This window comes from Oncorhynchus masou, chromosome 5, assembly GCF_036934945.1.
Source record: "Oncorhynchus masou masou isolate Uvic2021 chromosome 5, UVic_Omas_1.1, whole genome shotgun sequence".
Taxonomy (NCBI): domain Eukaryota; kingdom Metazoa; phylum Chordata; class Actinopteri; order Salmoniformes; family Salmonidae; genus Oncorhynchus; species Oncorhynchus masou.
This window is the reverse complement of record NC_088216.1, coordinates 59,262,122-59,286,982: the sequence shown is the minus strand read 5'-3', so window position 1 is coordinate 59,286,982 and position 24,861 is coordinate 59,262,122. Positions and strand designations below refer to the sequence as shown.

The 24,861-nt window shown below is 41.8% G+C and overlaps 1 protein-coding gene across 1 annotated transcript; it reads left to right on the top strand.

Moving 5' to 3' along the window:
• The first annotated feature begins 3,319 nt into the window (after positions 1–3,319).
• LOC135539980 (activin receptor type-1B-like) lies at positions 3,320–24,788 on the top strand. Its single transcript, XM_064966261.1, has 9 exons — positions 3,320–3,474; positions 19,198–19,443; positions 19,662–19,928; positions 20,171–20,401; positions 20,562–20,729; positions 21,134–21,290; positions 21,393–21,517; positions 21,740–21,870; positions 22,207–24,788. The coding sequence occupies exons 1-9, from the start codon at positions 3,384–3,386 to the stop codon at positions 22,330–22,332; spliced, it is 1,542 nt and encodes a 513-aa protein (XP_064822333.1). The 5' UTR covers positions 3,320–3,383; the 3' UTR covers positions 22,333–24,788.
• The last annotated feature ends 73 nt before the right edge of the window (positions 24,789–24,861 follow it).

Genomic DNA, 24,861 nt, shown 5'->3' with positions numbered 1-24,861 from the left:
TTGCACGCCCAATTTTTCAGTTTTTGAATTGTTAAAAAAGTTTGAAATATCCAATAAATGTCGTTCCACTTCATGATTGTGTCCCACTTGTTGTTGATTCTTCACAAAAAAAATACAGTTTTATATCTTTATGTTTGAAGCCTGAAATGTGGCAAAAGGTCGCAAAGTTCAAGGGGGCCGAATAATTTCGCAAGGCACTGTATAGAATACTATAGTACTTACTATAGAATTCTATAGTATTCTGTAGTAAACTTTGATAAACTTTAGTATACTGTAGAATACTATACTACACTCTGTAATATTCCTTGATTATATTGACCATGTTTGGGGCGGCAGAGTAGCCTAGTGGTTAGAGCATTTGACTAGTAACCGAAAGGTTGCAAGTTCAAATCCCCAAGCTGACAAGGTACTGCCCCTGAACAGGCAGTTAACCCACTGTTCCTAGGCCGTCATTGAAAATAAGGAATCATTCTTAACTGACTTGCCTAGTTAAATAAAGGTTTAAGAAAAAAATATGTAGTACTTGCTATATAGAATGTTGTAGAATACTATTCTGCACACTGTAGTATCCCTCAATTCTGTAGTGCTTACAATGTCATTTTGTAGTATACTACAGAATACTATACTACACACTGTAGTATCCCTTGATCATGTCTTGCTTACTTTAGAATGTTGTAGTATACTGGAGAATTCTATACTACACACTGTAGTATCCCTCGACGTGTAGTGCTTTCTATATAATATTAGTATACTGGAGAATACTATTCTCCACATTGTAGTATCCCGAGATCATGTAGTGCATACTATAGCATTTTACTCTAGTAAAGTCCACAAAAACATTATAATGAATACTACAGCAGATTTCCGCAAAAACACTACAGTGAATATTACAGTAGACTTCCGCAAAAACACTACAGTGAATACTATAGTATACTTCCGCAAAAACACTACAGTGAATACTATAGCATACTTCCGCAAAAACACTATAGTGAATACTATAGTATATAATTATAAAAATACTACAGTATTTAGAGCATAGTATACTACAGTATTTTGTCTGGGGTATGGCTGTATATATCTGTACAGTATGTGTGGGATTCAATGAAATTCAGAGAGATAATACCCCTTCAAAGACTCCGCCTGTCTGGTCAGTCTGGCAACTGGGAGTTGACGGGGGGCCAGGGGCATGTGCCGCCATGATGTGCAGACCAATAACCCTATCAAGTTGGAGGACACACTATATTATGGGCTAGAGCTAGTTCAAAAGAGTTCAACCTATAAGCAAATACTTGCAAATGTAATTAGTCTATAGTAGGGTCAATAATCATGGATGACCGATTTAATTAAGTAAAGAGATTACAAACTTTATTTTCAGTAAATTGCTGCACTTTTCATTCTTTGACTGCTGGACACATGGAGAGTTACAGAGTAAAAAAAGAGCTTCCTTCTATTGAAAAAAAAAACGAGAGAGCGATAAAGATCACGAGTGCTTCACTGTGTTTGTCATCTAGATGGTAATCGTATTTTAGGTTCCGAGAGGAATGTTGGGAGGATACATACAGCAAGACAGAGGTGCATTGCATTGAACACTATACTGTTCTTTATGACTGCATTAAATAGCCTAATACTGGATACTTTCTATGAAGTGAAAAACTATTTTTGAATGTGTGCAGCAATTGTGTGTGTGTGTGTGTGTGTGTGTGTGTGTGTGTGTGTGTGTGTGTGTGTGTGTGTGTGTGTGTGTGTGTGTGTGTGTGTGTGTGTGTGTGTGTGTGTGTGTGTGTGTGTGTGTGTGTGTGTCTGTCTGTCTGTTTGTTTCTGTGTGAGATAGATAGATAGATAGATAGATAGATAGATAGATAGATAGATAGATAGATAGATAGATAGATAGATAGATAGATAGATAGATAGATAGATAGAATAAACTGGATAAAACTAGCATGGGTGACATACTTGTGCAGGGCCACACCCTCTTCTACTGTCAACGCATACATCAACTCAAGGTGGGGCTGAGTGGAAGGACAGTATGAGGTAACTCTGATGCCTCTACAATGTAACACAATACAATGAGAACGGACTAATTGCTGTATTGCATCCAGCCTAAAGGCACGTTTCGGTGTCTAGGAGGAAGGGATGTCTAGGAGGAAGGATGGATTTGGTTTCTGTGTCCTCTTTTCTAAATGTATAGTGTCAATGTCAATACACTCACACTGCTTATTTTTCAGAAGTTCAGTAGCATAGTCTGCTAAGGGATGTGGTATCTGTCTGACATCTAAAGCTAATTGTCTGTATTTCTACACAATCTATTATTACCCATGGCCCTTCTAGGTAAGAGGTCATTATTAAATATGTTTAAGTTATTGATAAGACTGAACTAGATCAATGATAATTCAATAATCAATATTGTGTAGCACCTTCAACCAGACTGATAAATAAATACAGAAATATTAAACAGAAGGCATTTGAACCCAGTCTGGCACAAAGAGAATATTAATTTGGGAGACAGGCCTATACACAATCTATAAACACATGATCTCTATGATTTCTATTTGACACATAGAAGCTAAATATTTATATAATTTAATTATATTATACAATTTAATGAATTGCTAGTAGTTCATTGACTTCAGTCGAAATGAAACGTTAGCTGAATTAAAATGTCAGTTACACTACTAGCTCCTCACTGGGAATAAATCTTTTTTTTCTGTCAAATTGCAGTTACCTTGCCTGCTAGATCAGTCAACTTAAGAGTAGGCAGTTTCTGATCTCATTGCTTTTTCAACTCGGAGAAAAAGCACAACACAGACAACAGCTGCCACTGTTCATCTCTCCTGTGCTGGTCTTTATACGCCAGCCTTTCAGAAGCTATGCCTTCACACAGGTGGTGTCTGCGCGGTCCTAAATCCATCCTGTTCGCAACCTACAAGTACCCCTCTCAGATTTGTATCACAAGTACAATGATAGGGCACACAAAAATGCAATTTCATGTGGGGGGGCCATGTCCCCCGTTCCCGTCCCCAGTGAAAGTTGCGCCCACCGTCCCCCATGGGTATCATAGAGATCATGTAAGGTTATATTATGTGTGTGGTACATGGTGTATAGCTACAAGGTTAAAGGCATATTCAATATGTAAACCACCTGATTTTAAAAGTTTACGTTTTCAGCCTTGACCAGATAATACAAAATTTACATTGTGCTTTCTAGAGGGCCTACCAACTTTATTTTATCGACATACTTCATAATAAGAACTAGTTAGCCGTTACTCCCCTTTAATTAAATCCTCCACTCACCCCCTTCAACGTGTCTGTCTGTCTGTTGTCTGACTGGAGCTGTGTGTTTTTGTCCGCTCCGCTGTCAATACCACACTACTAGCCCAAATATTAATGCAATGCAATGGGAATATAGCGATCATGGCTAAGAATCTAATTGTGTTAATTATTCTCGTCCTGGTTTGCTTATTTGGAACTTATGATGGTAAGTGTAATGTTTTTCCGATTAAGTTTTTATTCCCGCCTGTATGTATTTACTTGCTCTGTTTGTGAATGGAATTTACATTACATTGTAATAGCACAACATGGCGCACGGATTTGGTATCAAGCAAGTCGAGTTAGCTAATTGAACCTGATTGTTTACGGCTAATAGTATTGCAATAGAGATGAAAATAAGAGAATTAGCTAGCTAGCTACCTACCTACACTGTTTGACGTTATGTTTAAATATGCTTTACTGCTTGAGAATAGCATAACGTTAGTTCTCTGGCCAGCTAGAAGCTAATTGGATGGATACTTGGATCGCGTTAGTAAACATCTCAGACATAGCACAGTTTTTAGGATTTGGGATGAACAGCCAAGGTTGTCTACCAAGGACCTTCCACCATTTCTTGATACAATTCACAAGAATCGAAAAGCAGTGGTTTAACAAATTGCCTTGAGTCATTTAATCAAAGTTTAATTAATTTGCTGTATTCTCAAAAACGAATATGGAAATATTAGTTTATTTATTTATCATAATCTACCTCATAATATTCAATATCAAAGCATTTAAATGTGCTCACTCAGATTCCTCATCAAGTAAGGTATGAGTTCCTTATTCCCAAATTTGACCTTATGTATTTGTCGTCATTTCCTTTGAAAATCTGTTTTTTAGCAGTTTATTTTGGTGTGTGAACTGTACACTCTGCAAGCAAGATAGCTAGTGTCGTGGTTTTAAAGTGAAGCTCTAAACGCTTTTGCTGAGACTACAACACAATGGTTTAGCAAGCTGGTGTCTGAGGCTGACCTATTTAGCTTCGAAGAGCTGGAGTACATTGCAAAACGGGCCATTGTGTGTTGTTCAACCAATCAGCCTGAGTTAGTTTATCATTACTGGATAAAATATAAATTTATGAAAAGCATAAATGAGTAATCTACTGCATCTTCTCCATGGCCCTTAGCGTGTTTCGTACATGTAGAGAGAAGAGGCTTCAAGGTTTATAGACACTCAGTCCTAGTCTCTTTAAAAAAGCCCTTGATCGTGAACTCCTAATGTTTGAATAACATGGATGATATGGTTGGGCGCTTGTGGCTTCAAAAGAGTGTCCAACAGTGTAAATACAGATTGCAGGTATATGGACCTTTTTCTCTGGGCAGGGCAGGGGGCTTGGTTGTATCCATGTGTGGGAGATTAAAAATGCCCAAACAATGGAGTAATGGAGATTTTCCATTTTGTTATCTAATCTACTGGAATGAATGGTGATAAAAGACTGGACTAATTATCACAGCTTCTCTTTACAACTGTGATTTATTGTGAAAGTCTCAGCCTATTTCAACTTTTTTTAATCCTGTTTCTTTCTGTGGGCCTATTTGATTGCTCTTCTCAACTTTTGTCACTTAGCCTAATATACCCAGGATGATCTAGTTTACCATTATACATTATGAGTTGGATAAACCCATTGTTGATGTGATCAATGACATTAGGCATATTTTTCTCCATGCCTTCTCTGGAAAATAATTTAACTCTGTGGAAGGTTATGCCCCATACACATCGTGATGTATTTCATTATGCTATACGTCATCTTCACGCAATCTCATTCAGCTACTACTGGACAGAGAGCATGGGGTTTCACAACAAGACAAAATGGAGGAGAGCCTAGTTTCTTGTCAGAGATCGCATTTATTTTGGGACATTGCAAAATATGACCTTTAAATTCAAGACAGAAGAATCATTGTTTCAGGTGATAATAAAACATGTTTTGTTTAATTAGTTTTTCCTCAACTTGTTTATCTAATTTTCTAGGAAGTCAAGCTAGTTTACAGAGTAGCTAGCTAAAGAGCTGCAAGACTAGAGGTGTGTTTGTAAATTCAATCTGGAGTGCCAGAGTGCGCACAGGGCATTTGTAAATTCAGAGGTTGACAGTTCGTAAATTCAGAACATTTCGCTGTTGGAGCGTTCAGAGTGCACACTGGACGCTCTGGCCGAGAAGTAGGTTTGATCCGCGTTCTGACCTCACAACGGCATTAAAGCACCCAAGCTAACATTGTCAGTTTGTAAATTGTCAATCTGGCAACGCTCTGAATTTACGAACGACCAGAGCGCACTCTTTGTCACTCCAAAGTGAATTTACGAACGCACCCTAGCTTGCTAGCAGAGCTGGTTAGGCTGTTTTCATGTTATCCAGAGCATTGGTGGTTGTAACTGTGCTGCTGGAAACAATTTTAATGAAGCATTTTTTTCAGATGTTTACTGACACCGTCCATATTCAATGGGTGTTGAGCGTTCGTAAATTCATCAGTTATTCTGCGCTCTGGCACACTCAGACGAGAGTGCTCTGAAATCCGAGTAGATAGCCAGAGTGAATTTACGAACGCACCCTAGGTTGAAGATACTGTCGCTAGTGACCTCAACCTAATAATAATCATCATCAAAAATAAATGTAATTACCATCACAAACTAAAACGTGAGGCAACAGTCATATAATGTGTATTATTTAACTTGACTATTCCAATAGGCCTATCCATTCCTATAAGTGAGTACTAATTGTTTAAATTCATTGCCTAAAACCAAATTTTCATCTTGTTCTGTGGTTTGGTAACTTCCTGTTCTATTGACAGACTCTGGCGACACCAAATACGATGCAAAGTTTGGAAGCATTTTAAGTATATGGCATCCGTTTCGCAACAGAGCCTTACACTGCAAGGTGATACCACTCCAAGAATCTTTTTTTTTTAAATCGCCGTCTAGCAGGAACAGTGGTCAGAACCTGGTAATTTCAGAATGTATGATTGGATATAAACCTAACAATGTCAATTACTAATTCCTCTGAACAAGGGGAAAAATTCACTCAGAATAAATACTAGAAACAATACTCCAAGCCGCAGCTCCATACTGATTGGTGTGGGTGGCTTTTGACCATTTATTTGGAATCCCTGTGTCTTATCCATTAACCAGGTTTCCATCCAACCAATCTTTAGCCAGTAAAGTACATGTCGGATCAAAAAATGTATGACTGGCCTAATGGTAAACTTTCCAAATGTCGACAAAACAAAATACAGTAGACAAGGTGAGGTATTTTTGTGTCAATAAAATTAATTATGAGAGAAATGTCGGTGGAAAAGCTTTTATGCTCAAATATTGAAATAATAACAATCATATCGAAATAAAATTGTAGGCATGTGAAAAACGTGTGGACCTACCACTACAACTTGTTGGAAATGGATGCAGTTTATTAGGCTGCAGATGAAACTCTGGGCTAGAGCACATGTGCCAATACCAGAGTGGGCACACTCACTTTATAACAAAACCATTTTTTTTTTTAGAAAACCATGAAAATGCAATGGAAACCCATTTAACCGCAAAAGGTATTTATGTGCACTGGGTCATCACGCAAAGCCTTTTATCCTCAAGTCAATTTGATGGAAACGCATTTCCGGTGGGAAATTTTCACATGAAAATCTGTCACCAATTTGATGGAAACCTAGCTATTGTTAAAAATGCTTTGGGTCCAAATCAGATAGTATGTACAATATTTATTGAATGTTATGAGTCCTATAATTTCAAATGACCAATTTGGGTCCAATCAATTATCTTAATTCCTCAGATCAAGTTATATTTCAACAAAATAATGTTGCAGGAATGCTAATCTTATCTGTTTCTAACTACAGAAACAATTTCAGAACAATCTGAAATGGAGGGGCCTCCGGAGTGACGCAGTAGTTTATCAAATCAAATGTATTTGTCACATATACATGGTTAGCAGATGTTAATACGAGTGTAGCGAAATGCTTGTGCTTCTAGTTCCGAAAATGCAGTAATAACCAAATAGTAATCTAACCTAACAATTCCAAAACTACTACCTTATACACACACAAGTGTAAAGGGATAAAGAATATGGCCTTATGGCCTTCCTGTGACATCGGGTGGTGTAGGTGTCCTGGAGGGCAGGTAGTTTGCCCCCGGTGATGCGTTGTGCAGACCTCACTACCCTCTGGAGAGCCTTACGGTTGTGGGCGGAGCAGTTGCCGTACCAGGCAGTGATACAGCCCGCCAGGATGCTCTCGATTGTGCATCTGTAGAAGTTTGTAAGTGCTTTTGGTGACAAGCCAAATTTCTTCAGCCTCCTGAGGTTGAAGAGGCGCTGCTGCGTCTTTTTCACGATGCTGTCTGTGTGGGTGGACCAATTCAGTTTGTCTGTGATGTGTACGCCGAGGAACTTAAAACTTACTACCCTCTCAACTACTGTCCCATCGATGTGGATAGGGGGGTGTTCCCTCTGCTGTTTCCTGAAGTCCACAATCATTTTCTTTAGTTTTGTTGAGTGTGAGGTTATTTTCCTGACACCACACTCCGAGGGCCCTCACCTCCTCCCTGTAGGCCGTCTCGTCGTTGTTGGTAATCAAGCCTACCACTGTAGTGTCGTCCGCAAACTTGATGATTGAGTTGGAGGCGTGCATGGCCACGCAGTCGTGGGTGAAAAGGGAGTACAGGAGAGGGCTCAGAACGCACCCTTGTGGGACCCCAGTGTTGAGGATCAGCGGGGTGGAGATGTTGTTACCTACCCTCACCACCTGGGGGCAGCCTGTCAGGAATTCCAGTACCCAGTTGCACAGAGCGGGGTCGAGACCCAGTGTTTAAGGCACTGCATCGCAGCGCTTGAGGCGTCACTACAGACCCGCGTTCGATCCCTGGCTATGTCACTGCCGGCCGTGATCAGAAGACCCGTGAGGCGGCTCACAATTGGCCCTGCGTCGTCTGGGTTAGGGGAGCTGGACGACATTTCCTCCGACAAATTAATGCGTGGCTGTCGTCCTTGACCCCTCCCGAGTCCGTAGGGGAGTTGCAGTGATGGGACAAGACTGTAACTACAAATTGGATTTCACAAAATTGTGGAGAAAAGGTGTAAAACAAATAATATATTTTTTAAAACCATCTGAAATGGTGGGTGTCTATCTTTCTTGGGATTTTTTTTTTTTACTCCCTTTTCTTCCCAATTTCATGGTATCCAATTGTTAGTAGTTACTATCTTGTCTCATCGCTACAACTCCCGTACGGGCTCTGGAGAGACAAAGGTCGAGAGCCATGCGTCCTCCGAAACACAGCCCAACCAAGCTGCACTGCTTCTTAAAACAGTGCACATCCAACCCGGAAGCCAGCCGCACCAATGTGTCGGAGGAAACACCGTGCACCTGGCGACCTTGGTTAGCATGCTCTGCACCCGGCCCGCCACAGGAGTCGCTGGTGCTCCTAAATATTCAGGTGCATATTTGCGTAAAATGGTCACACTGTAGAGCCCTGCATTCAGAGCCTTGCTTTCATATCCATAATTATGAATTTCTGTGTATTACAGATCAGAGACCCATGATGGAATTCGTTACTGCAATTCTGTTACCGGGTGTAAATCCACTTCACTTAGCGTGTAGTTCAATAAACCAAAATATATATTTTTTTCAAACTCAAGGTGTCTTGTCATTCAGATGTAGGATGTTGATCACTCTTTTGTTTCTGAGAATGTTCCTGCCCAGCAAGAATTGCAAACTTGTAGTGTATTCAAGGTTTCAAAAGACTTCTAAAGTGTATAATTTCCACTTTAAAATGTCAGACTTGATTTGCTGTAATGAACAATGTATCAACCACTACAAAACAATGTTCTGTTCCTGCATGATTATTTTCCAGGTATAACAAACTGGCTGAAATGAAGATCCTACATCTGTAGCTGACAACCCATTCTTTCTGCAGACATCTTTGAATCTTAATTCGGAGCAGATAGGCCTATTTAACAGTTTTAATGTGGTCGCATAAAAAAACAGAGGCCGATTTTACTGAAATTATGTCACCAAACTTTGCATCTGCACAGTTCTTCCAGTAAAAGTGTTGTAAAATGTTCCGTGTAAATTGTTTAAAGTAGTCACTGTAGTCATTAAAAGTAGTCAACAGAGTTGTATTTTTTTGTTTGCCATACATTTAAAGTGAAGTGTCCCTAGGCTACATCACAATGTACAAAGCAATACAATGTGCACAGTTAGCCTTTTTTCTCCTTCTCTCTACTGTACTCTTTTTCTCCTCTCTCCCTCCCCCACTCCCTTCACACAGCCCTGTCGCCAAACAATACCTGTACTGTGCTTGACTTTAGTAACACGCCAAACCCCCGCTTTTAACACAACCATGGTCCTCAAGTGTTTGCTCTGACACACTATTTCTTCAACAGTCTTGAGCATCACAGCATTCTCTAAAATGGAGAGAAAAAACACCTTGCTGTTGAAAACATTTCCTCTCACTCACTTTACTTCTACACCACCTCCTTTCTCCCAAGTAAGGCCTAGACTGTCTGTGTAGACATTGTAAGTTTACAGCCTATTTATTGTATATGTTTTACTATAGTGCCAGTGAATAACCTTGCCACACATTCAGCACAGGGCCACTTGACGTGTGTACTTGTGCGGTGTGTCTGTGTGTACTCAGATCTGCGCTCAGATCCGGTACAATAACACAGATGCAGTTTGTGGTGTGTATTTGAAATCTCATCAAGGTCCTCCTATTTTATCTAAAAGACTTGCATCTAGATTTATATAAGCCATATTTCCTTTTAAATGTGCTTTTAACACTTAATGGCAAAAATAGATGTTATGAAACTTTCATCAAAAATTATACAAATTCAATAACAACATAAAATAACAACCTTCTTGAGTTCATGTGTGCTGGATCATGGCATGTGTGTGTGCAAAAAAGGGCTGTGACTGGATATCAAATGTCCAGAAGGTGCCATGACACTGTCCAGCATTATAAAATAATTGACAGTACCAGTCAAAAGTTCAGACACACCTACTCATTACAGGCTTTTTCATTCGTTTTACTATTTTCTACATTGTAGAATAATAGTGAAGACATCAAAACTATGAAATAACACATGGAATCATGTAGTAACTGAAAAAGTGCTAAACAAATCAAAATATACTTGAGATGACTGCTTTGCACACTCTTGGCATTCTCTCAACCAGCTTCATGAGGTAGTCACCTGGAATGCATTTCAATTAACAGGTGTGCCTTGTTAAAAGTGAATTTGTGGAATTTTCTTCCTTCGTAATGTGTTTGAGACAATCAGTTGTTGTGATAAGGTAGGGGTGGTATACAGAAGATGGCCCTATTTGGTAAAAGACCAAGTTCATATTATGGCAAGAACAACTCAAATAAGCAAAGAGAAACAACAGTCCATCATTATTTTAAGACATGAATGTCAATCAATTCAGAAAGTTTTGTCAAGTGCAGTTGCAAAACCATCAAACGCTATGATGAAACTGTCTCTCATGAGGACCGCCACAGGAAAGGAAGACCCAGAGTTACCTCTGCTGCAGAGGATAAGTTCATTAGAGTTAACTGCACCTCAGACATTGCAGCCTAAATAGATTCTTCACAGAGTTTAACTAACAGACACATCTCAACATCAACTGTTCATTCACTGCGTGAATCAGGCCTTCATGGTTGAATTGCTGCAAAGAAACCACTACTAAAGGATACCAATAAGAAGAAACAGGAACAATTGACATTAGACCGGTGGAAATCTGTCCTTTGCTCTGATGAGTCCAAATGGGATATTTTTGCTTCCAACCACCATGTCTTTGTGAGATGCAGAGTTGGTGAACGGATGTCTTTCGCATGTGTGGTTCCCATCATGAAGTATGGAGGAGGAGGTGTGACTGTGTGGGGGTGCTTTGCTGGTGACACTGATTTATTTAGAATTCAAGGCACACTTAACCAGCATGGCTACCACAGCATTCTGCAGCGATATACCCTCCCATCTGGTTTGTTTTAGTGGAACTATCATTTGTTTTTCAATAGGACAATGACCCAACACACCTCCAGGTTGTGTAAAGGCTATTTGACCAAGAAGGAGAGTGATGGAGGGCTGCATCAGATGACCTGGCCTCCACAATCACCCGACCTCAACCCAAATGAGATTGTTTGGGATGAGTTGGACAACAAGTGCTCAGCATATGTGGGAACACCTTCAAGACTGTTGGAAAAGCATACCAGGTGAAGCTGGTTGAGAGAATGCAATGAGTGTGCAAAGCTGTCATCAAGGCAAAGGGTGGCTACTAAATATATTTTGATTTGTTTAACACTTTTTGATTACTAGATGTATTTCATGGTTTTGATGTCTTCAATCTTATTCTACATTGTAGAAAACACTAACAATAAAGAAAAGCCCTTGAATGTGTAGGTGTGTCAACTTTTGACTGGTACTGTACATAGATTGCCTTTCTTATGGGTTTTTTTAAGTCATATTTAGGCTAACTCATATTTTTGCCTTTTGAAATGTACACATTGGGGTCGATTTGAAATGCTCTCATGTATAAGACAACAAAATATATATATATATATAATAGGCTCCACCCCTAAGCATTAATCTAGTGATATCATTTTACAGTGTGTGTGTGTGTGTGTGTGTGTGTAGTCTGTATGAGTCAAGGCCACAGATGTCATTAAGAAATGTTTTTTCCCTTCTGACGTGAGAATACTCCCACAGCATAGTAGCTGAAACTGAAAGACCCCTCAGACACAAACGGGCAGGTGGGTGTGTGTGTGTTAATTTCTAAACCACACCAAATAAAAGCCCCCAAATAAATGATTGCTTCACTCAAGCCCAGGGGAAGCTTTAAACCACAGCTGTTCTTGTGCCAAGGTTGGGAGGTGAAAGGGTTTACTTTTAAAAAATAAAATTTAAAAAAATCCATGGCCTCTAATTTTGCATGTACGTGCCTGTTGATAAACCGCATCAGAGTAAGGAGGCTTAAAGGCAAACAGGATTGTGTGTGTGTGTGTGTGTGTGTGTGTGAGAAACAGTATGATTGAGATGTTTGATGAAGAGAAGTTACAGTGAGTGACCAACTCACGTTCCCTGGGTTTGTGATATTTGGAAAGGGAGAGGGATTTAGATAGAGGATGGGAAGGGAGGAGCTGGACAACAAGTGAGCTGGGCGAGGTAGTGAGATAAGAAAACGTAAGTCATGGGATTTGGGAAACAGCCATGTAATTACATTGAGAGGCGTGTATTCGTAAAATGCTTGCAGCATTATCTTCTACTACATGAGTCATTCAGTCATTGAAAGAGGTCTGTTTTTCCTTATCTCATTTCTGTTAGTATTATCTATAACTGTATTATCAAATCTTCTGTAGTCACTCATTGATTTTCAATGTTTTTTTCCCCTCCTCAAATTGAGACTATGCATCCTGTCTGAATTCCAAGGACACCTGTGTTAGGGAGTCCTTGGAGTATCTGAGGCCAGACTCCATTAGGCACTAATTAGTTAGAATCCCCGAGCTGACAAGGTAAAAAATCCACCAATGTGCCATTGAAATAGGACAAATGTAAACACTCACCTAATAATAATAATTATCATAATTTATTATTATAACCAGATACAGGTTTGGGCCTCCTAGCTATTAACTATCAGGTTTCACTGTTTGTTTAAAAATGGGAACTCTTTGAACAGACTTCGCTATGGCCTTGAATTGATCGACATGGAAACATATTTTGTTCCAGCACAGCACTACATGTTCTCACCGATCTGATTTAGCATGTTTTCTAATACTAGAGTTTCTCCAGATTGTAGTCTTGCCTCAATGGTCAATCCAACATGTGAACGTAAACATGCCTCCAAACATTCTCACTGATTAAGTACTGTTTGAGAAACACACTGCCTGCTTAAGATCACTGAACCTGTGTCTAGAAAGCCAACTAGCTTTTGCTATAGAATCAGAAGACTGGGAGCCCAGATACAATAACAGAAGCATGTGCACCGTGCACAAGCTCGCGCGCACACACACACACACACACACTTCCTGTGTATCGATCGGAGTGGGATAGTCGGGGAGGTAGGGGATGGGGTGAGTACAGTGGTGTGTTTTTTTTCCGTTTTTTTTCTGCCTGGTGGCGTCTGGGTATCTTAATCAGTTATTCCCTGTCTGAGGGCTGCCTGCTTCGTGCAGAGCTCTTTCCGCCACCCTCGTCTCGAGTAACACCTCCAACCTCAACCCCAGTTTACAGAATGTCAGCAAGTAATAATCACCTATCATTTCTCACTACTTTACTGTAGCTATCCATGTTTTTGAACTCTTATCTTCACAGGGTTCTGGTTGCACTTTTAATTAGGCTCCTATCAACATTAAGCCTATTAATCAATCTATTTGCAAAAGGATGAACCTTCTGGAAACCAAAAAGCTCATGTTTCCTTCATTCCTGGGAATATGTGTTGTGTGGGAAATACAAATGCAACAGAGGGTCTGGTGTTAACATTGAAGTCATTTATAGACTATGATGGAAGAAAAAAATATCGGAATTTCACACCATGTCAGCCTCTGTGCCCAAATGAAATTCAATTATCCAAAATTTCACTGAGGCAGTCACTGTCTAGACTGGGTTAATGACAGCTGCAGCTGCTCACACAAGTCAACCCCCTCCTCTGTACAAACCACTACCACAAAAAAAAGCCATCGCCGCAGGGGTTTAAAACACATTGAACACCCCTTCTCTGCCTTTACTTTTCTACTTCCCCTGTCCTAGTGTTCAGGACTAGGCTGCCTGGGACTAATCCCAAACCTCCAGTACAGACCACAAACTCCTAAAAAACTTTAGGGTTTCCCCATTTTCGTCTTATCACCCCTCCCTGTACACAGGAAGCTGACCCGGAGGATGGCTTATCCCAACAACTACATTCTGGGTTCACTCCCCTACCCCCACTGATCTCAGCTCAGTCTGGGTTGGTCAAATTCCCTGTAATCGCCACACAAAGGGCCAATGTGATGTTGATTAAGGATTATGAAATTGTATGGGCAAAGTCCACTTCTGATTATAGTAACACTGTCAGTAGAACACCACTATTTAAAAGCAAGCTGTCTGCACTAAACAGAGACCTTTTGTCTTTGAACCTCACTTCCATCATGTATATCTACCATTATAGAGCCTGTATGTTGAGAGTATCAAATTACCCAGATGTCTTTGAGCTTTCTTGTGATGTCTGCAATGTGCAATAACTTGTAAAATTGCTTCTCATTCTCTGTGTGTGTGTGTGTGTGTGTGTGTGTCATTTCTGTGATCTGGTTCACCCAAAGAGACCTCACTGCCTGCTGTGCTGACCTTGCTGTCTGACAGACCTGTGTAAATCTCTCATACTCCCCATACAAAAGTCTACTGAACTGGGTTGATATTGTGTGATTTTTTAAAATCCAAAAACCTGTTTCAGGCCAGGCGTTCTATGTGAAATAGTTACGTGAGGTGCAGGTTATTAACAACAGTTTATGGCAGTGAAGGAAAGTCGGTCACAAAAGTAAGCTAGAAAATGGTGACTTACCTACATTTTTACTGCTCATCACTAGCTAATGTGACTTGCTCTAGCTAGCTGGTTATGGAACTTGTGGACAATAGGCGAATTAGGAGGAGAGGAATCATAAAAATTGGTAGCAAGCTGGCCTTTTAAAACTGAACTGTATTCTTGTGAGAGATTAGAATCTTAGAGAGGGAAAGAGGTACTCAACTTTGTATCTGTGCCATTATGGCATCTGTAATAGCTCTAATGGAGTTGCCCATGCTATCTCCATTTTTAAAGTAGTACATTTTCTTATTCTTTTGATGTTTGGGAAAAAATGTAAAGCTAATATTTGTGATTTACCGCTACTTGCAATACTGGAGTCTTGAACCAAATCTTGTGTGTCACCAGTTGGCGGTGATATAGCTTAAAGCCATTTACAAACTAGACAAACCAATATTAAAGAAAAATACAATTATCTTATCATTGGCTGATCACTCCCAAGTTAGGAATCCCCACCTAGTTTACTACTTTAAAATAGTGGAAGCCCTCAATGTGAATTCAAATCAAACTTTATTTGTCACATGTGTCGAATACAACAAGTGTAGGCCTTACTGTGAAATGCTTATTTACAAGCCCTTAACCAACAGTGCATTTCAAGAAGAGTTATGAAAATATTTACCAAATAAACTAAAGTAAAAAATACAATTTAAAAAAAAGAAGATAATAATAATAATAATAATAATAAAGTAACACAATAACGAGGCTATATACAGGGGGTACCGGTACCGAGTCAATGTGGAGGCTATATACAGAGGGTACCGGTACCGAGTCATGTGAGAATGCTGTTCATCAACTACAGCTCGGCATTTAACACCATAGTACCCTCCAAGCTCGTCATCAAGCTCGAGACCCTGGGTCTCGAACCCGCCCTGTGCAACTGGGTACTGGACTTCCTGACGGGCCGCCCCCAGGTGGTGAGGGTAGGCGGCAACAAGGCAACAACATCTCCACCCCGCTGATCCTCAACACTGAGGCCCCACAAGGGTGCGTTCTGAGCCCTCTCCTGTACTCCCTGTTCACCCATGACTACGTGGCCACACACGCCTCCAATTCAATCATCAAGGTTGCGGACGACACAACAGTGGTAGGCTTGATTACCAACAACGACGAGACGGCCTACAGGGAGGAGGTGAGGGCCCTCGGAGTGATGTCAGGAAAATAACCTCACACTCAACGTCAACAAAACTAAGGAGATGATTGTGGACTTCAGGAAACAGAGGGAACACCCCCCTATCCACATCGATGGAACAGTAGTGGAGAGGGTAGTAAGTTTTAAGTTCCTCGGCATACACATCACAGACAAACTGAATTGGTCCACCCACACAGACAGCATCGTGAAGAAGGCGCAGCAGCGCCTCTTCAACCTCAGGAGGCTGAAGAAATTTGGCTTGTAACCAAAAGCACTCACAAACTTCTACAGATGCACAATCAAGAGCATCCTGGCGGGCTGTATCACCGCCTGGTACGGCAACTGCTCCGCCCACAACCGTAAGGCTCTCCAGAGGGTAGTGAGGTCTGCACAACGCATCACCGAGGGCAAACTACCTGCCCTCCAGGACACCTACACCACCCGATGTTACAGGAAGGCCATAAAGATCATCAAGGACAACAACCACCCGAGCCACTGCCTGTTCACCCCGCTATCACCCAGAAGGTGAGGTCAGTACAGGTGCATCAAAGCTGGGACCGAGAGAAACAGAAACAGCTTCTATCAAGGCCATCAGACTGTTAAACAGCAACCACTAACATTGAGTGGCTGCTGCCAACACACTGACTCAACTCCAGCCACTTCAATAATTTATTTATTTAACTAGGCAAGTCAGTTAAGAACAAATTCTTATATTCAATGACAGCCTAGGAACAGTGGGTTAAGTGCCTGTTCAGGGGCAGAACGACAGATGTGTACCTTGTCAGCTCAGGGGTTTGAACTTGCAACCTTCCGGTTACTAGTCCAACGCTCTAACCACTAGGCTACCCTGCCGCCCCAGAATTGATGGAAAATGATGTAAAATATATCACTAGCCACTTTAAACAATGCTACCTAATATAATGTTTACATACATTATACATTATTCATCTCATATGTATACGTATATACTGTACTCTATATCATCTACCGCATCTTTATGTAATACATGTATCACTTGCCACTTTAACTATGCCACTCTGTTTACATACTCATCTCATATGTATATACTGTACTCGAGACCATCTACTGTATCTTGCCTATGCTGCTCTGTACCATCACTCATTCATATATCTTTATGGACATATTCTTTATCCCCTTACACTTGTGTGTATAAGACAGTAGTTTTGGAATTGTTAGTTAGATTACTTGTTGGTTATTACTGCATTGTCAGAACTAGAAGCACAAGCATTTCGCTACACTCGCATTAACATCTGCTAACCATGTGTATGTGACAAATACAATTTGATTTGATTTAGTTGAGGTATTTTGTACATGTAGGTAGGGGTGAAGTGACTATGCATAGATAAACAGCGAGTAGCAGCAGTGTACAAAACAAATGGAGGGGAGGGAGAGGTAATAGTCCGGTGGCCATCTGATGAATCGTTCAGCAGACTTATGGCTTGGGGGTAGAAGCTGTTAAGGAGCCTTTTGGACCTAGACATGGCGCTCCATTACCACTTGCCATGCGGTAGCAGAGAAAACAGTCTGACTCTCTGACAATTTTATGGGCTTTCCTCTGACACCGGCTTTTATATAGGTCCTGGATTACAGGAAGCTTGGCCCCACTGGGCCGTACGCACTACCCTCTGTAGGGCCTTACGGTCAAATGCCGAGCAGTTGCCATACTGCTCGGCATCAGGTGCCAATGTAGAACGTTTTGAGGATCTGGGGACCCATGCCAAATCTTTTCAGTCTCCTGAGGGGGAAGTTGTGCCTTCTTCAGGACTGTCTTGGTGTGTTTGGACCATGATAGTTCTTTGGTGATGTGGACACCAAGGAACTTTAAGACTCTCGACTCGCTCCACTACAGCCCCATTGATGTGAATGGGGGCTGGTTTGGCCCACCTTTTCCTGTAGTCCACGATCAGCTCCTTTGTCTTGGTCACATTGAGGGAGAGGTTGTTGTCCTTGCACCACACTGCCAATGTCCATGCAAAATCGAGTTATTTCCAAGTAGAGATCTCAATCCATCTCTGGAATGGCTATAATTGTTTCCCGGCCTGCCGCTGAACGTGTCTTTTTGAAACGGCCAGCTTTGGCACGCAGTTTGATTTACCTTTGATACTCTATTTCCAGGATGAACCACCTCTGTAGGCTAGAGGTGTTGTGCTGTCTTGTTGTACTCTTGTGATGTTAAAAACACCATTAGCTAATAGGGTCAATTTTGTGACCGTTTGTGACATTCCCCATCTGGAATGGTTTCAAACAACACACTTTTCTGCGTCTGCTTAGTGTTGTGAAATGATGCCATTTGGGGCATGGTAAAACATTGAAACATTTCTAAGAGGTATAGTTCAAAAGATTGTGAAAGGATCATCAAACTAAAGGGTTGTTTACCTCTTCAACGACTAGAGATGTGTACAATGTCAACTTAATCCTAGTCCCTGCGACCTAAAATACTGAAGATGTTGAATCACTCTCTGGAGCCTTCTCTATCCTGATGGAGCATGCTACCAGCTTTATCAAAAGGAGATATATTTCTCTATAAAATCTCAGGCTATTTTCTAATAAACTCACTGGCTATTATTTCAACGTGTCCTTACAAAAAGTAGTGTTGACGTCTGTCTGATTTTTCTCCAAGAGAAAAGCTGAAATAGTTTGGTTATTCTCTGTGAAATGGTGTTGTTCAGTTGGAGGAAAAAATGTAATAAACACAGTGAATCTTTTTTTTTCTGTAGTCCAATGCTTTATCTGACATGATCATAGGGAAAGTTGGTGTCAGTATAAAATAAATAGATCCAGCACACTCAGAAGCTCCACCACAAACAACATTTTGATCCAGCAAGGATCTTCATCAGGTCATCCTTGCAGGATCGAAATGTTGTTTTGTGAACAAAGATACCTGCTGGAGCTGCTGATTGTACTGCCTCTGTTCATTTTATACCAACTTTCTTTGGCCCTGCACCCCGCTAAAGGATGTGCGTTTGGTCACGCTGGGCTAAGTTGGTGCCAGGGAAATGTAATTGTCAAAGGGCCCCTGTGTGGTACTGCTGCTGTCGATGAGCGCCCTCTGCTGTATATAAACTTGCATCTCATACAGTGGAGTGAAATTGTCATGAAATGTTTTTTATGTGGCAGTGCCAGCACAACTTCTTATGACATTACAGCTTTGAGCATGTTTTGAGTTTATCCAAAGTATTGAAATAATCTCTCTCTCTCTCTCTCTGTACAGCTTTGTGGTGTAACTGCACCACAGCCCAGTGTGAGAAGACTGGCTCCCAGTGTGAGACAGACGGGGCCTGCATGGCCTCTACGTCCTTCATCAATGGGCTGGAGCAGCACATCCGTATCTGCATCACCCGGGACAAGCTGGTACCCCCGGGCCAGCCCTTCTACTGCCTGAGCGCTGAGGGCCTCCTCTACACACACTGCTGCTACACTAACTACTGCAACAGCCTCGACCTCAAAGTAACCTCTGGTGAGTGTCTCGACCTCGACCATGGAATATACGCTGTATACCGCCACACACAAGCACATGTCCCAGGTTGCACACCCTCACGTTACAAACCACAGGGCTAGGATGTCTGCTACAATAGAGGACAAGGCTCTCAAAACACAGTTCAGTGAATTGTGTTATGTTCACTCATGAAATGTGAAATATGTATTTAGTCTGATTCTTTCTCTTCCCTCTCTCAGTGACAACTCGGCCAGGCCTGGAGGGTGTTTTTGGCCCCGATGGTAAATGGGGTCCAGTGGAGCTGGTAGCAGTGGTCGCAGGGCCCGTCTGCCTGCTGTGTGTGCTGCTAATCATGGGTGTGTTCCTGTTCCAGTACCACCAGCAAGCCTACAGTCACAGGCAGAGGCTGGAGGTGGAGGACCCCTCCTGTGACCATCTCTACATGGCCAAGGACAAGACCCTGCAGGACCTCATTTACGACATGTCCACCTCTGGATCAGGCTCCGGTCAGTACAGCCACACTAGGGCTCTGATCAATTCGAGCAGTCACAAAACAGGAAAAAAGAGATTAGTGACTGTAGCTTTAATAATGTCTTCCATAGAAGAAAACAAAATGCAGAGGGGGAAATGTGGTTGATATTAGGCATGTCGTCACAATGTGATTGTCTAACTGTATAGTCCTCTTTCTTTTTGCCTTGTCTCTGTGTCCCATATGCCTTGGTCCTCTCCGTCATGTGTCTCTGTGCAGGCCTCCCTCTGTTTGTCCAGCGAACAGTGGCCAGGACCATCGTGCTGCAGGAGATTATAGGGAAAGGGCGTTTCGGGGAAGTGTGGCGCGGCCGCTGGAGAGGAGGAGACGTGGCGGTGAAGATCTTTTCGTCCAGAGAGGAACGCTCCTGGTTCCGCGAGGCTGAGATCTACCAGACCATTATGCTGCGCCACGAAAACATCCTGGGATTCATCGCCGCCGACAACAAAGGTAACAAAATACTGGCCGTCGTTCTATGACATCACAACAAATATTCCCCTTCGAAGAGCACTGCTTGTAGATTTCTGGTGTTCAGGTCAGTTTTTCGTATTAGGTGTAGGGTCTGAACATTGGTCTCTGAACGTATTGTCCAACAATCTTTCTGTCATAGATAATGGCACTTGGACCCAGCTGTGGCTGGTGTCAGACTACCACGAGTATGGCTCTCTGTTTGACTACCTGAACCGTTACTCCATCACCATCGAGGGAATGATCAAACTGGCACTGTCTGCTGCCAGCGGCCTGGCACACCTGCACATGGAGATCCTGGGCACACAGGGTGAGGGTGTGCCTCTGTAAATATAGGCCATGCTTCATAGCTGGTAGGAAACGCCAGCTCTTCCATTCAGCCTGGTCAGAGTCTGGGTTATGGATCTGCCCGGTATGACTTATACAGCAGCCACACTAAACTTAAGCATCTCTGTTGAGTGCCTTGACTCAGACCAACAGAGATGTTCCTTGATAGGTCAATTATTGATTCATTCTGGAAGAACATTTACGTTTTTGTCTACTGTAGTATACAATGGTATATTGCAGATATCTATGATTGTTTGATTCAAATGAATTGGACAACATAAAACACACATTTCACACGAACATGTTAATGATCAGCTACATGACTTCCATTGATTGCCAGGAATGCAGTAATTGTCAGGTAGGCTCACTCTCTCTGCCCTCCTCTAGGTAAGCCTGGTATTGCCCACCGGGACCTCAAGTCTAAGAACATCCTGGTGAAGAAAAACAGTACCTGTGCCATTGCTGACCTGGGGCTGGCCGTGCGGCATGAGTCCACCACCGACACCATAGACATCGCCCCCAACCAGAGAGTGGGCACAAAGAGGTGCAAACACACACATGTCCTCAACCGTAAGAAGTACTTGGTTTCTCAACTTACAACCCTCATGCCACCCCAGCTTAATAAAACACACATTCTCTCTGTCAGGTACATGGCCCCTGAGGTTCTGGATGAGAGCATCAACATGAGGCACTTTGATTCGTTTAAGTGTGCAGACATCTACGCTCTGGGCCTGGTTTACTGGGAGATCGCACGCCGCTGCAACGCTGGAGGTCAGACAGGCTCCCACTCAGCACACTCTGGCTGGTCCCAAATGGCACCCTATTCCCTATATAGTCAACTACTTTTGACCGGGGCCCATAGGGCTCCTAGTGGTAGTGCACTATATAAGGAGAATGGTGTCATTTGGGATGCATCTCTCTATCTCACTGTAGTTAAAAGTTTAATTCACAATTGATTAGAAACCTTACCTGACCTTTGACCTCTGCCCCGAGGTATCCATGAGGAGTACCAGCTACCGTACTTTGACCTGGTGCCCTCTGACCCCTCCATAGAGGAGATGAGGAAGCTGGTGTGTGACCAGAAGCTACGGCCCAACGTGCCCAACTGGTGGCAGAGCTACGAGGTAGGGACACATGGATATGCATGTTCATTTGAGGTCAATCAAACAATCCTATTATGAAAACACAGCAGTCACTCACTAATATGAAAGTGTCACTGGTTTCTTATCAGTATTACATTGTATGCTGGTGTATTTTAAATGAAGTATGTTTATTTGGCGAGCTTGTTCTCTGGGGATGCATTGGTGGTTTCGAAAAGCTTATTTATCCTTGTGCATATGACTTCCTCTAACCTCATTTTCCTCATGTTCGCTCAACTGTTGGTCCAATTTTTCTGAGCTTTATATAACATAGATAAAGTACAATCTTCCTCTTTTCTCTCTCCCTCCCCGTCCCCCAAGACCCTGCGTGTGATGGGGAAGATCATGAGGGAGTGTTGGTACGCCAACGGAGCCGCCCGCCTCACCGCCCTGCGCATCAAGAAGACCCTGTCCCAACTGAGTGTCCAGGAGGACATCAAAGTCTGAGAGGGCCCTATCCCAAAGATCTGAGGAGAGCACTGGGGACTCTGTCCTGCACTAAAAAATACTGAGAGAGATAGAGGGACAGTGTCTTTTCAGAGAACGCACAAGCTAACGACAGAAAATGGAAACAAACAAAAAAACATTACATGACTCTCCTGCCAGTTTTTGTTTTTAAAGCCACCACCGCCTGAGTTGTGACAAACCCTACCTCGTCTATTCAGCCAAAACTACTGGCAACCCCTGTCCATCCCTTGCCCCCAACCTATCCCACCATTCTGACCCACAAACCTGTTCCTGCAGCCCCCTTCTCTGTTCTGTTCCTACTAAAATGACTGCAATTACTGATATTACTACTACTCCCGATAATGCCCATGTTAATCTCAATGGCAGGATAAACACTGAGTCTACAAAACCATTAAGAACACCTTCCTAATATTGGGGTGGAACCCCCCAACCCCTTTCCCTATGAACAGCCTCAATTCATGTTGACTCCAATGCTTCCCACAGCTGTGTCAAGTTGGCTGGATGTCCTTTGGGTGGTTGACCAGTATTGATACACACGGGATAAACCCAGTAGCGTTGCAATTCTTGATACACTCAAACCGGTTCACCTAGCACCTACTATGGATTCAGCTGGTCAGTCTGTCATGGAAAGACAATGTTTTGTACACTCAGTGTACACTCTGTATAAAACTGTAGTTTGGGGATGTGTGTAATTTAATTTTATACAATATTTTTTATTTGATTCACAAGTACCTATACATTTGTATTTGTTTGCCTTTATATTGTATTGATGCTATGTTGAATCACTGATGGCAGAGGTCTGTTTTCTTTTGTCAGGGAGTGTGTGTATATAGGGGGAAGATGAGGTCCGTCTTTGAATACTGTATACTGATCTCTCCGCTGTATGTACATACACACTGAGAAATGGATTTTAAAATCCATGAAGACCAAGTCTTCCTCATTTATGTGGGCATGTTATGTATCATTTATGGTAGCAGTGGTCTGTGAGTCACAGAGATCAGGTTACCAGAACATAGGTTTACAGCAACCAATGTTGTTTTGTAACTCCTATTGCCTACTTAGAGGCAGGAATGGTCCATACAAACACCTGGCTCTATGGTATTTCATGATGACGGACTGTATAGCCATTTCGTTTTGCACGCGCGCACACACAGACGCTCTAATGGCGGGTTGCTGTTATGAATTCGATTTTATTTGCTCACAATACCTCCATGTACGTTTCCCCTCAGGTTATATTCTCCCGGGCCAAACTTAACCACAGTCTCACCTTAAATGGTTAGTGTGGTTCTGTATATATTACCCTTTTTGATTTGAGTTTCATTTGACAACAGTTTAACACTGGTAACTGTTCTTGGATGGGAGACAATGGGAGGGGCTTATGTGTGCTGTCAATCATCCACTGATAAACCAATGGAATATCTCCAAAGCAACACTACTGTACACTGTCATTGAAAGCGCATACTGAGTCCCTCCAACTTGATGTCTCACATTACTATAGAACAGTATTTGATTTTGAGTCAATACTCCATATTCTTCAATTGTACTCAACCTACTTTACATCCTTGATATGCAAATTGTAAATAGTTTGTATAATGATTTACCTCATGTCAAATCATATTACCAAATGTTATTTTCAGGAAAACTATGTACTGTTAGAATTTTTGCTTTTTGTTTTGTTGACCACTTACTCAAAAGGTACTGCGGACTTAAAGCCTCTTTCCTTGTGTTCTTAATCCTGCCAGTTTGCTGTGAGTTCCTGCAGATTATACCAGTGAAAGCAGAGGGTGTTTAATATGTTCAGTAAGCATTTTAATCACAGTTCCTCAGTGATAGGTAAATTCCTCTCCCAGATTTCACATTTTCAGAAAACTAAGAGTGAGGATTCATCAGACCCTCTGTAAAGGGTGCTTATTCAGTATGGCTATAGCACATACAGGCAGGGGTTGAACCTTTGACAAATGAAATACTACTGATACTTATGACTGCTGTTCCACAAGAAATACTGTATTTGTGTTAGTTAATGACCATGTCATGCTCACCTGTACTGTATTTTTTTTTATAGTTCTTGGAAGATGTCCAAGAACATGTGTATATGTTCTTCCTGAAAATGTGGTTGTTTATGGCTGTGAGTGGGAGGCAGGACCTGGGTGTTTGTCTGCATACTGTTAGACAATCTCACCACACATCCGCCTGTCTTTGGTCAGGGAGTGATCCTATGCAAATGTCGTAGGCCATGGTTGGGATGTGTCCATGGCCTTGTTTTGAGCACACACTGTTAAGGGGTGGTATGACATGTTGTATTGTGTAATGAAGCACTGAATTATGAACACCCAGGTCTCTATCCAGACATCTGGACTAAAACCATTAACCTTTTCAGGACTAGTTTACAATCATGCATATAGCCTAGAGTAATAATACAACAACCGTTTTCCTAAGTTGTGTGTTTATTTTACTCACACATACCAGTGTGTACATTAATGCAAAAACTATTTCCATTAGTGCCTTTTG

Bases quoted from the DNA above. Each gene is read 5' to 3' on its own strand.
- LOC135539980 (XM_064966261.1), top strand. From the start codon at position 3,384: ATGCAATGCAATGGGAATATAGCGATCATGGCTAAGAATCTAATTGTG. The intron at 3,475-19,197 runs GTAAGTGTAATG...CTCTCTGTACAG, and splicing joins CTTATTTGGAACTTATGATG to CTTTGTGGTGTAACTGCACC. The intron at 19,444-19,661 runs GTGAGTGTCTCG...TCCCTCTCTCAG, and splicing joins CGACCTCAAAGTAACCTCTG to TGACAACTCGGCCAGGCCTG.